The following is a 14,453-nucleotide window of genomic DNA, read 5'->3' as shown; positions in this document are numbered from 1 at the left end:
AAGTTACGCCCCATGTCTTATAAAATGTAAAGGGTAGATTATCATCTAGGACCTAAAACTATGTCTAGGTAATATCATAGGCTTTTTATTAAGTTTAAATTTTCGAACGAGTTATTAGTATTTTAAGATGTATATATACATATCGTATACGATCATTATGTAGGTTCCTTTTTCCTTCGAGGAATTTTTTTCCGGGGATTGTTTTCAGGTTACCGTATTATTTATATCATATTATTATTCTGACATTCGGTTCAATAAGGCATATTTAAATATTATGTCGAAATGTTATTTTATTGTGCCCCCTTGCCCCCCCCCCCCCCAGTTTACGCCTATGTTATAAGAGGTTAATTCACTTAAAATCTTTAAATTAACGTGGATAACTGCTTAGCGTAAAATTATTGTTCGATTTTAAAAAGTATTTTTCATTTTTAGATTCTGAGCGGAGCAAGGAAGCTAGTGGTTTTTTATTTTTAAAATAACTTAGATAATTATTTATTATATTACTGGGGACACATAGTAATAGGTATATAATTTACCGTTTCCATTTCACAAAATGGACAATTTTTTCATGAATAGATTGTAGATCGATTTCGTATGCACCCAACTGTACCTATATGGTGTATCGACGGATACACCTTGAGTATAGGATAGCCGCCACTGTACCTACGATCTATTGCAATTAGTATCCATTGTTGGTAGTTGCAAGGCACCTTAATGGTAAATTTAAAAAATAGCGTATTTTTGTTTTATTTTAATATTGCATGACATATTATGACAAAGATACATATTATAATCAGTAAGTAGGTATCAGGTACCTATCTATATTTTATAATCAATAATAATAATTATACTCATCCGATATTTTTGCTCTCTCTAATTGATTATTTGAGGGAAGTGTATTTAGGAAGGTACCTATATTATAGTAAAAGTTGTAACACGTTAATATAAGCGTTAGTAGGTATATAATATAGATCTAATAAAGATTTAAACATACTTGAACTTCATCTTTCCTAATTTTAGTAAGGTTTGATCTAAGGTGTTCAATTAGCATCAGAACGTCGTTTTTTGTAAGCATAGGTACCTGCCGAGTTTTTTTTTTAAATTTAGAATCACTTCTAGATCGAACGGATTACACAATATTAATTATTAACTTAAACACATTTATGGAGGGTAAAATCATCGACCTCCGTGCTTCTTCCGGCGGAGCGTTATCTCCCTTCAGTTATCACTTATAATTTTGTGTTCAAGTCGCCAATTTCAAAAATATGTCGGATTTTTTAGTTTTTTACTATGTTTTTTCCGTTTTCCACCGTTTTTTGGTTCCGATTCACGTAGATCATGGTTTTTGAAATCTGTACGACCGTACGTGTTCCGTTTGTAATCGTATTTCTTTCGTAGCGGTAGAAATCTCGATCGCAAAAAGTGCGCAGGCCCGTCGGTTCGGCGCTCGAATTTCTCGATTTTTTTTGGTTTTTCTTGATCCATTTCGTCTTTTTAATAACCGTTTGTGCTTTAGTATATTTCTACTGTACGGGACACCTTTTTTCTTGCGTTTTTTTTTCTGAAACTTGTGTAGCTAAGTACGCTGAAAACGACGGTAGAATCAGCATTTGTGGCTTGGACATAGTTTCGAAGTTATGACACTTATACCAAGTTAGTATATAATACGTTTAATAACTTCTAAATTTCACATCGCCAAGCTAGTGGTCGTGGCCCAGTGATGGTACTATGCCATGGATAGTGACCCGTGTTCGATCCTGGTCCGGGTAAGCAGTTTTTTGCACTATTTACTTTGTATCAATGGTACACTGGCAATAAACGTATGTACTTCAAAAACAATATTTTTGAAAACTTAAGTTCACCCGTGGTGGTTTACACAGCAAATAGTGGGATATTTTCGATTTTAATGTGCGAGCGAGTGTCCACGCTGGCAATAAACGTATACTTTCAAAACATTATTTTTAAAAACCCAAGTTCACCTGAGGTAATTAAAAAGAGTGAAAACACAGATTTTAGAAAAAAAATTTTTGAAATTTTCCTTGGAACCTACATTACAATTGTTGAAATCTTCGTTTTTCTAAAAAGAGTACAAAAATTTAACGAGTGTATGAAGAGTATTGAACGCCAACTGTTGAGACCATAAGCAAGCAATACTACCCATACGTAACAGTTCTAGATATATAAGAACATTTTGAGCGTTATAGGTATTTAAGAGTTATCACATAAAGTTAAAACTTTGGTTAGCTATAACTTTGAAACTAACTTCGTGCGCCAAATTCTGATTTCGCCAACATTTTTTTCACCCAAAAAATGGCAAGGTCCCCCCAAGAAAAACTCAAAAAAAAGATGTGGCCCGTAAAGTAGAAAAGTTCCTGTGCTTTATTCGCTCAGTGGACGTCTTTCAAAAGCCGAAGGATTTTGGTTTCTTCGCTAATTTGGCTCATAGCCTTCGCATTTGCGTTTACAATTATACCACGTAGCAGAAATAAATATGACATCTTTTGAATTTTTGTGGGTAGGTACCTAAATAATTCATTTATTTATTTTATTATTTATTTATTTTGTTCACTTATTCATTTCGTTTAACTTAGATCGTTGTAGGTCCGTCTTCACAGAGCGGTGCTGAACGTTTTGTCGCTCAATTCGGATTTCTTAATTTATGCATATTATACATCAATACAAGTTTTTTTTTATTTAATAAAATGTTACATTATAATATTACATTGGGTTTATTGTTTTTTCCTCGGTAGGTGGTCATGATACAACATTTAGTCATAATATTTTTAAGCTCAGGTCACGGAAACGTTTATCAATGACGTTTGAATACTTCTGGACAGTATATAACAATATTATATTTTTATAAATCAGAATAGGTAAGTTTATTAAACAATTAGTTACTTGTTCACACCGTAGGTTGCTTATATTGGTATTTATCGAGGTATTTATACATTTAATTTAGCATACAAATTTTGTAAACATACATGATATAGCCTCACAAATTTCTATCGACAATGTTTGTATCAGTCTGCACCGAGGTCTGCATGTATGTTTATATTAGGGTTTATAGGGTGATGGGTCAATGTAATAAAATTGTATAATAATATCATTTTTTTTGTATAATTTAACAAGATTTAAACATGATTTATACACATAATTGTACAACATTTTTATTATATTATATTATGTTTTATTTTATTATATTAATGTTACACACAAATTATGTAACAATTAGGATAATTAATATATAAAGCATATTCACATCTTTTTTTTTGTTTTACGTAACCTGCATATCTACATTTAATAAATTATACTAACTTCACAGTTGTATATTGCTTGACAAACACACACTTCTGTTATTTGAATTTTCTCAGAAATTCATAATAAATAAAATACAATGTATATTTAAATTGACTATGTAGATCATATAATTCAGACTGTACCTAATATCTAAATTATATTTATTAATGTTCAATGCTTAATATATTCTAATGCATTTAATAAGCCGTTTTAAATGTTTGTTAAATGTTTGAAATGAATAAAGCATATGTTTAAAACAGTATAAGATCCAAGTGAATATTGTGTTTTTCTAAATAAACTGTATTTTTGTTTTTTTTTTTCAAAATAGTAAATACTAATTATAAAATGTTTATGATGATAAGGTTCTACAATATTACAGTGTTTGGATTAGATAAGTATTTTTTTATCTAGATAAAGATAAAGATAATGCAACTCATATTTATCTAGAGAATGATGAAGATAAATACTTTTTTTATCTAGATAAAAAAAAGATACAATTATTTTTTAAATGGTTATACATTTTGGTATATTTTAGTTGGGCACTAGGAACATAATAATAATAATGATATAAATAAAAATAATTACATTATTTATAAACCATAAACTTTGAGAATCTGTATAAATATTTAAAAATTTAGTACAATTTCGCGATTTTTATCAATAAAAATTGTATCTAGATGAATTTATTTAGATTAGTAAAAAAATTATCTAAGATGAACGTTTAGATACCTTGTAATTATTTATCTAGATAAGATAAAAGATGAACAAATAATCATCTAGATAAGTCCGAACACTGCAATATTAGAACCTTTTCTTCAAAAATAATAATAAATATATTTTATTAGAAGTTTATCATTCTTATTTATAATTTTTATTATTATTAGCTGAATCCTTTTCAGAACAGTGCTTTCTCATTGCTGCCAATCTTCTAACATGAAACAATGTAATAATTATGAAACATTTAAATCTGTATCTCAGTCGTAAAATTCTGTTGAATATGGATAAATGTAATAATTATTATGTAGTGATTAATTTAATTAGAACCTTCTCATAATAATGTATTGTTAATAATTTGATTAAATTGTGTTTATAATTTAATTTTTAGAAATTTAGAACCTTTTACTTTTAACATTCGTCAATTATGATTGTATAATCATAAATGTTAACTTAAAAGATGTGCCTTGCATTCTAAAACCATTTTAGTTAAAAAGTGACTTTTGAAAAAAATGAGATTTAGAACCTTTTTATTCTTGACCCACGTATTGTAATTTTTATTCATACCCTTTTTGTAATAATTTTCAACACACATTATTTTAAAATCAATAGAATTATCGCTCCGCTCAGAATTTAAAATTGTTGGGTTGGTTTATTATGTGTGAATATCCAATATTGTCATAATTTGAACTTGCTTAGAATAAATTATAATGGATTTACGCTCAACGTTGTTCTATAATTTCAGTAAAAGCAGTTTAAGAATAACTATAAATTAAACTTTCAAGTTTAGAAGTTTAACTTTCAAAAAGAAAATATCTATAAGAAAGTCAAATTAAATTTTTATGAGTGTTTGAAGTTTAAATTTTTACAGCATTGGGTATTTGCTCCATTTCTGATGTAGTGATTTTCTTATTTTATTGTAATTCAAAAACAAATAACCGTAGGCATTTGAGATTTATATGTTTATTTTATCAATTCCTATAATTCATAAAATTTTCAAAATATTTTGACTTGTTTTGAGCTGTTTAGAGACAATTTAAAATTAAAATTTTTAATTTTTTTACTTTAAATATCAATAAAATTGTATTTGTTAAGCTTAAAAGCGTCAAAATTTAAGCCAAGGTTCCTGATATATTGTTTATAAATATCAATTGAATAATAATAAAATTAAATAATTAAAATACATTTTGAATAGTTTAAGTGGTGTTCAATTAGATGAATTATAAGAATATTTGAGTATTTAATACAACATTTTATAAATAATTATAGAATATATTTTTATACTACCTGTCTATCTGTCTCAAAAACTTAATAATTTAAAATTTGTGTATTTTATACATAACACTGCTAGTGACTCAGAAAACAATAAATATGAGCAATTTAGAGATATGATAAGATTTAAATTGTTACTTATACAAGACAAAAAAGATATGATAAGATTTAAATTGTTACTTATACAAGACAAAAAATATTAACAAGCTCATACGCTAACTGCAAAAATGTTATTATTGATTACAATTGTGATTAGATGCTAGCGTGTTTGTGTAATAGAAATAGGTATATCGACTATTTACGTTTAGTAAAAATGTCTAATGACAGAGATAATGATAACAAAACTGGTTAATGATTATATACATTTCCAAGAAAGTGTATTATACTATAATGTACTGTTATTTGTTCCCTTATTAATAATAATATAATATAGACATGTACAAGAATAAATATATCTTATAAAGAATACAATTTGGTAGAAATTGAACCTTAGTATATATAAATATACGTATATACATTATACACATACATATTTTTATACTCAGGCTAACACTAATAAATGTCACAATATGTTTATTATGCAGATTTTAATTCTAATTTATATTTTATTCTAAAAAAACAATCAAAAAATTCCTTTTATTTGAGGTTTTATATTATGCTGGGATAATGTTGGGTATTTTTAATGTAATGTGGCTAAATATAAGTTAGCACTGTAAAATGGAAAGAAAAATAAGTACCTAATTTAAAATGTCCTAATACTTAAATATTATGTACATTATAACCAACTTGAGGGAAACTGAAAGTGGTAAGTGAAGACAACCGTTGGTGTTGGTGTTGAAGGAAGGAAGAGTCAATGACAATCCACGTCACTAACCGGAAGTTTTAAAGCTATAATTTATAATATACATATATATTATTAATATTATTATATTCGAATGACCATTGCCTTGGTGACTTGGTGTTTGTATACCTACCAAATTCATGATTTGTAGTCCAGCAAGAAAATATAGTCGGAGGAGGTTGGAGTACTATTATTCTTTGCTACTGGATGAACAATGAACATGATATCAGAAAATACAACACTACCACTAACACAGCTACCGTTGTTTGACTTTCCAAATCAGTGTGAAACCAAATTTTTTTTATTCCGCCAGTTCCAATCTTAAAGTTCAGTTTACATTTAAATTCCCAAACAATAAATTGTACATCACAAAGCAAGGGCATGGTATACCTCGTTAAATAGTATACCATAATTAAAAAAAAATAATCAGTATTTTGAATTAAATTTTTAGTTTTTTAATAATACAGTATACAGAGTCTTATAAAATAAACACATTGAAAAACAAATTATTATTTTATGAAAACTATAAATGAACAAAATATAATATAACAGCGTCCTAATTCATAATCTAAAATACTCAAAAAAATATAAAAATACATATCTAGCTGCATAGTTAGCTATTAAAATAAAATTATTAAACTTAAAGTCTTTACTAATATTACATTATACAAATCAAAATAATAAAGATAACAAACTGTACTCATCACAGTTTTTTTATAAACGAGTACTTAGCCTAAAATAATAGTATTTCATGGTTTACCAAATCGTTTAAGCTTAAGCCTATTTATTATGAGTAGACTGATCATTTGTAGATTTTTGTTTTTCTTGGTTGTATAGTTCTAACATATCTGGTGGTACAAGCATCCTAAGATTAGAGTTTTCTGTTTCTAGTTGTCCAACTTTATCCATTAGCTTTGCAATATTCTTTTTTAAAACTTCTACTTCTTTACTCACAGCATATATGAGATGGCTTTTGACCAAATCTATAGCTTGTTCAATTTTGTTACCGATTTCTACAGTGGTAGTTTCGTTGTTAGTTGTTCCATTATCAACAACTTCAGTGTTATTGTCTTCTTTTTTTTTGACAGTTTCTACAGTTTTCATTGAAGGTTTGTAGAATGGAGCCATTTGTGGTTGGGCAGGTATATAATAATTTTGCATACTGTTAGCATAGTTTGAGTTAATAGGCACATGTTGTAGTGAATATGTCATTTGTTGTTGGGACATAGGAATTGGTTGTATCATATTTTGTGGCCTAAAGAACATTTGAGATTGCTGCATGATATTAAATTGGACCTTTGGCTGTTGCTGCTGTATATGCATTTGAGTAACAGTGTTAGTCGGAATTTGCATAGCGATCAAACTTTGCGCCTGTGAATAACTTGGCTGAGGCATAATGCGTTGATTATTTTGCATTGGCAATTGTTGCGGCTGAGATTGCATTATTTGATGAGGTTGTTGATAGTGCTGCCCAGCTTGTTGCATGTGTTGTGGTTGAATTACTTGTTGGTTTTTAGATTGAGATACAGATATTTGGGAATTCGATTGACTAATTACCAACTTCTGAGTTTGTTCTTTATTCTGTTGAGACATACTCTGATTTGGTAGTAGAATTTGTTGAGACATTGGTTTACTAGGTTGGCTAGTTTGGGCTAATTGTTGTTGTATTAATTGATGTTGATGTTGTTGTTGCTGTTGCTGTAGGTCATGTTGGCTTTGTTGATTTAACTGTCGACCTTGATTAAGAGTTTGCTGAGGAATCATTTGCCCCATATGATTTATTTTTTGATTATTTTGATGAATCATTTGACTCTGACTAATCTGTTGTTGTTGAGAAATCTGTTGAGACTGAGGCTGAATTTGAGTTGTATTCATTTGCTTAGAATGTTGTAATTGTGTCTGTAGGGGTATCTGTTGGCTCTGTAGTGTAATTTGTCGAAGTTGATGTGAAATTTGCTGACTTTGCTGAGCTATTTGTTGCATATTATTTGAATGGGGCATTTGTTCCGGTTGATTGGTAGTTTGAGTTAGTTGATTGATATTATGAGTTTGCTGAGGCAATTTTTTCTGGATTTGAGAACCTTGTGGTCCTTGTAGTTGTTGTCCAACTTGGTGCATTTGCTGAGGGGCTTGTTGTTGTTGCTGTTGCTGTGAAGAAGATAATTGCTGGGCATGTGTCTGTTGGGGGTGTGGGGTTTTTTGAAGCTGCTGGATATCTTGCTGAGACATTTGTTGACTTTGTTGAGAAATAGGCTGGGTTTGTTGAAGAGGTTTGTTAAGGCTTTGTTGATGAAATTCTTGCATCTGTTAGGTATATCTGTTAAAAATTATACATCATAGAGATTAACTAATATTTATTTAAATGTTATCATAGCTGTAAGCCCGGTACGAGGCGGCTACAGATCAATGGGTTTAAATTAAGATAATTTATTTAAGATTTTGTGTAAAATATCCCTTTTTTGCTTAACTTAATTTGAAAATTACTAGGAATTTTGACCTTCTAAAGTCCCAAATGCACTAACTATATGCACTTTCCAATAGAATAAGATACTTAAGTTGAAATTGTTGAATCGTTTTACTGCCCCAAAAGCTGATAAAACACGAAAATTAAAATAAAAAAAAAACCAAATCGTTGTAAAACAAATACATTCATTGCTCTGCTTCTAGGACCTACTCCTCAAAAACTCTTTATATCTAATTAAGTAAATAGACATCAAAAGTAAGAATAGATGATACTTCTAGTGATGAATTAACAATTTTTTAAATAAACAATGCCTCTAATGATTTTATTAAGCCTGTTCTGCACGAAAACTCATGCGTAAGAAGCAAATCTAAATGCCCAAACATAAAAAAAAACTGTTATACTCTGCTCACTATTACTTGTTTATGATTAGCTCAACGTTTATAAATTAAAAACTTATTTTATACAGAATGCTTGTAAAATTATGTTTTGATATAAGATTAGTACTGTTGTCTATAATTATAATAAACATTTAAAAAGTAATAATAGGTAATTTAGTATTATGTTTTTAATTACTCTTGTATTGAATTTGGAATAAATGTAAATTCTATCAACTATTTAAAAATATTAAAAGATCCATTGCTTCAAAAAATATAATGTTTAATATCTGGCTCACTCCAGAAAAATTTAACAAGGGTGCTCTAAAAAAAATTTCAATATACCTATGATCTATTTTAGATTATGTAATTTATAATATGAATTTGTTTTAGTGTTATGTTTGATGACAGAGGGTGCCCAAGCATCCATAACCCCCATAACCCCTCTCCATGAATCTGCACATGTTTAATATCATATGTTTATCAGTTTGTTAGTTTATATTATTCAGTATGAACTTTTATCCTTAGCCACTTAGGTATTAGAAATTCATTCATTTTATAACTTAAATCACAACAACACATTATTATAAAATCTATACATTCAACGCTTCGCTTAGAATTTAAAATTGTCAATGAATGTATTTTAAGAATACTTATTGCTTATATATTTAATGTTATTCATTTAAAGTACACTTGGTTATTTCATACTTATAACTATTTCAGAATATAGCATAGAGTTACGGTTATCAAATATCAAAGGTGGGCAAGTTAATGAAAATAATTAACCCAAGTTAAGTTAAGTTAAGAGAACATAAGACCGATAAGTTAAAAGTTAACAGTTAACAAATTATAAATTGAACTCAATAAGTTAAAAGGTAATATAGAAAAAAATATTTACTTAACTCAGTTTAAAAAAAGTTACTCTATTTTTTTTTTTAATTAGTATGTAAATCACATAAAGAGTGAATGTGTCTTTTTAGTTTCTAATTTATAAATTGTAAAAAACAATTTTATTGAACTTTTATAATAATGTACACTTTTACTATTTTACTTTTACTTTACTTTTATTTACTAATTTAAACTATACTCATCTCAAATTAATAATTTAACAAATATTATATTTGTTTACATCGTATAAAAATTGAATGTCATAATATGTGAAGATAAGTAAATGACCTTCATATATATATTATAAGTTATATAGCATTAAAACATAACAATAAATTGTCAATTTGTAATTTAAAATTAGGTATTAATTTTATTAAAAACATTTATAATTGCAACTTGCATAATATATAATGTACAACTTAATAAAATATATTAATATACACAAAATTATGTTATCAAGAAAATGTTTGTGTTTTTCTATTGGATCATTTTTATTTTATACTGAAATAGTAATATTTACGTATAATCAAAAAATTTCAAAATGTTTTCAACTTGATGGATTTTTTTTAAAATCAACTGAGGAAAGTTAAATTATTTCAACTGTAAATTAAACTAGTTAAGTTCATAAGTTGATTAGAAAATAAACTAACTATTTAAGTTAAAAAGTTAAAAAAAATTAACTTTTTAACTTAACTTTAACTTTTTAACTAGTTAATGCCCACCTTTGTCAAATATTATTTTATAGGACATAGATGTTTTGTATAGTTCTTATGGGAATAATACTACTACTACCAATGGTCAACCACCAGTTCTAACGTGCTACTTTTCTATAACTGAATAATTGTAGGTACATAACGATCAGTAATCTACAACATGCGTTTATATACTAAAAATGAATATTTAAATTCAGTATTATAAATTGTAATAAGTAAACAAAATAATTATAGATAGCTATTACAAAAATTGTTATGACAGACAGAAGAACAATGAACGTTATCATTAATAATAAATATTATCAAGCTAAAAATATAAATTAAAAATATATTTTGACAGTAATTCAACTTGAATATCATTTCATTTATCAAAACAATATTGATTTTTGACTATTAACAAAATACAAAATATTTACAGAAATTATAGAAATTAAATGCGGTGATAATTGGACACTCCAAAACACTTTCAGGGCGGTATATTTAAAAAGTAAATATACACTTCTGGACAAATTGTGGCGTATACCAACAATAATTTACTTATAAATTAGGTGTAAGTTATAATTGTCATTATACCTTGAAGTACCTACTTATTTAAAATAGATGCAACTTATTTGTACTTTAACAATATTTTATAAATAAGCCACTCTTGTGGTGCCCTTCAAAATATTTTTAATACATTTTAGGAATTTGAAAGACTTCTGACTATAACTCTTCTATATTATTATTACCTTCGTAGTTGTTAACACTGGTACTACATCTGTTTTATTGGCTATTAACATTAGAAATTACTGTAAGAATTTGTATCTCCAATCAATCAGTTTGGATCCTCGGCATATTTTCATAACTCGTATTGTTATTAATCGTAGTAAGTTTAATTTTTCTACTTGATTGTCTTGGTGCTTCCAAATTATTTTTAAGAGTATTTCAATATGCTTCTCTCTGAAAAAAATAAGATTCTATGTAATCACTTCCATCATAATAAGCCAGTTTTCTAAATTTTGTTTAGTAAAATTATCATTAACTTGCCTTAAAAGATTTTGTTTTGTTGGTAAAAATTACTGACAGAATCGACAACTTTACTTGGAGTACTTAATAAAACACTGAATAAAAATGAAAATATAACTAGAGATTAAGAAGCATTACTTATAGGGAAAATCATTTTCATCGCATCTTTGATTATAAGGATCACTCGGTTCGACGGAATGTATACGACTCCTGTGTTCCGGTCTCCAATAGTCCGATACTTGTGTTTTACAAAAAATAATATTTTGTCAAGATAAACGATAACCATACACGATGCACGATACACAAACATCTGAGAAACAAAAGATAACCTAGCTGAGGCGTTTGGGTGTTAACGCTTGGTCGACTGTACAGTCTGGCCATACTTTGAAAACCAAATTCCATGACTGATGATAATAAAAAGCACAGTGTCTTACCTCACGATTGGATTTCGGAACCAAAGATATAATATAATATCCTATACTTTAATTAAATTTTAAATTTTACTATCTTATACCAGGGAAAGAATGCAGTTTTAAAACATTTATAAAAAACGTAATTAGGTATAAAAAAAAAATCATAAACAAAAACGAAAATAAATTATAAGACGATAAAAAAAAAATTAATAATCTTCATGAGTCAATACCACGTAAGGTTTACAATACATTATAAATGTTGCCTCTTTATGAAAATATCGAAAAAAAACAGTAATGGGAGAAAATGTTGTTACAATAACAAGTATTTCATAATATGTTTTTATGCCTTTCTCGTAAATTCGTTTAACAGCCTTTCGATTTTGCTTTATTTCTTTATTAAATAATATTTTAATTATTACTTATTGTGGCTACGAAGGACATAAATAAACCTTAAGGTGGTTCCGTTGGCGCGGTATCTACTTGTGTTATTTATTCATCAAAATCGAAACACGAAGAGAGAACTAATATTTCATTCCACAATGAAATACACTTTATTTTAGATTCTGAGTGGAACGATGAATGTATTGATTTTACAATGATGTGTGTTTTTTTTTAATTTTAAAATTTTTTTTTTGTGTCTGTGCATGATAAGTAAATATTAAATAATGCTTCGATTTTCAACTTCAGTATCATGTTCGATTGGAAAGTGAATATTGTTGGTGAATTGAGGAAGTAAAAGCTTAAATTTCCCAGTACTTTTCAAAAGCGCCAAGAAAAAAAAAGAAAAATTAAGGAAAAACGTGAATTTTTACGCAAAATTGATTTTTAACAAAATTGACTTTGGTTTTTGGTGTAACTTTAAAACAAATATACCGTAGATACATGACATGTTCGCTGGTTGTTTATATTTGCATTTTCTATACATATTGATTGCAAGCACTCCGAACTTGAAAAGTCTGTCAGGTCGCGAAGGCGTATTACCTAGTTTATACCAAGGCATACAGCCCAAGGGGGGGCGAACCTCCCTTCGTATCCTCCACTGAAAAGCAGGCAAAGTGCCAGTTTCCTACCTTTATCTCACTCTCATATAAATGTTTAGTATAATTGACCTGGTGGGAAGAAGAAATTGTGTTTAAGGCTCCAGCGTATCATGTTATAGGGAGTAATATTTAGGCAACCAAACATAAACATTTTTGGCTATGTATATTGGGCGATTGTAAATTCCGCCTGAATACCGGTTAGATAAATGGTAATGAAAAGGTCTAATGGACACAATTCAACCAGTGTTAAGGCCATGTTGATGTAAAACTTAATGATATATATCAACTAAGTAAACTCAAAAATTCAAAATGAAAAATATATTATTGTGTTAGAAAACGCTATAAATAGTTATAATAATGGGTTTATATTAGACTCAGAATATCTACAAATGTTATCACATAATTTTAGTTGACAGTTCAAAATATTATAAGCCTAAAATTATATAATGACTATATAATATTACTTTATATACCTACCATATACAACAAACATATTATAATATGATATATTCTATAGTTAGGTATACACGGCACACACGTACAATATTATGTATAAATATATAAATTACTATTATTGTGGCACACTGGCACGGCGATCAAGGAATATAATATAAGATATTTAAAAACAATTTAATCAGAACTTGAAATTAAATAAAAATAAAAACGTTGCGTATGGAATTTGTCATGTATCACTACCGAAGTTAGGCTAGTATTAAATTAATTTATCGAACCTAATAAATGTATTACGACCGATTAAAAATATTATCTACATACGTATCGCAACATCCCTATGAACAAAAATATGTTTTTTAAATGTTTTTTTTTTTAATTACAATGTTGTGAATGTAATGATTTTAACAAAAACATTTTTTTTTACATTAAAAAAAAAATATGAAAAAAACCTTTTTAATTTTCATATGTATTTTCTATGTGCTTATAATTAAATATATATATTAATGTACATGATTGTAATTATCTTAAAAAAAACATATTAAAGATATTTTTAAAACATTTTTTTAAACTATAAAAAAATATGAAAATTAAATTTTTTTACTAGAGTATTAAAAAAAAGTAATTAAAAGTATTCACTTTTTTCAAATTTTTTTTTTCAAAATTTTAGATCTACGCTGTTCTAGAATTATATAATTTTTTTATATTCTGATTTTCAAATGGTAACCTATACTTTTAATTTCATAAATTAATAAAGCTATTTTTTTTATGAATTATCACGTTTAAATTTTCATTTTTCATTAATCCGCTGATGAAATATAACTCCTCAAAGTTGGGTAGTTTTGGTAGGTGTTTGTGTGTTAATGTGTTATACCTAGTCGGTAGATACCGCAGAAATTTGGATTTTTATGCCCCAGAGTAATAGATATTACACTTTTCAAATCATTTCAAGTACAGTAAGCTTATAAGTTGTGCCCCTAAA

At 27.5% G+C, this 14,453-nt stretch overlaps 1 protein-coding gene across 1 annotated transcript; it reads right to left on the bottom strand.

Annotated features, from left to right (window-relative positions):
- Positions 1-6,904: 6,904 nt before the first annotated feature.
- Positions 6,905-8,536, bottom strand: LOC115033202 (putative uncharacterized protein DDB_G0271606). Its single transcript, XM_029485367.1, has one exon. The coding sequence runs from the start codon at positions 8,426-8,428 to the stop codon at positions 6,905-6,907; it is 1,524 nt and encodes a 507-aa protein (XP_029341227.1). The 5' UTR covers positions 8,429-8,536.
- Positions 8,537-14,453: the final 5,917 nt, after the last annotated feature.

This window comes from Acyrthosiphon pisum, chromosome X (genome assembly GCF_005508785.2).
Source record: "Acyrthosiphon pisum isolate AL4f chromosome X, pea_aphid_22Mar2018_4r6ur, whole genome shotgun sequence".
NCBI lineage: Eukaryota > Metazoa > Arthropoda > Insecta > Hemiptera > Aphididae > Acyrthosiphon > Acyrthosiphon pisum.
This window is presented reverse-complemented; position numbering and strand designations above follow the sequence as displayed.

Bases quoted from the DNA above. Each gene is read 5' to 3' on its own strand.
- LOC115033202 (XM_029485367.1), bottom strand. From the start codon at position 8,428: ATGCAAGAATTTCATCAACAAAGCCTTAACAAACCTCTTCAACAAACC.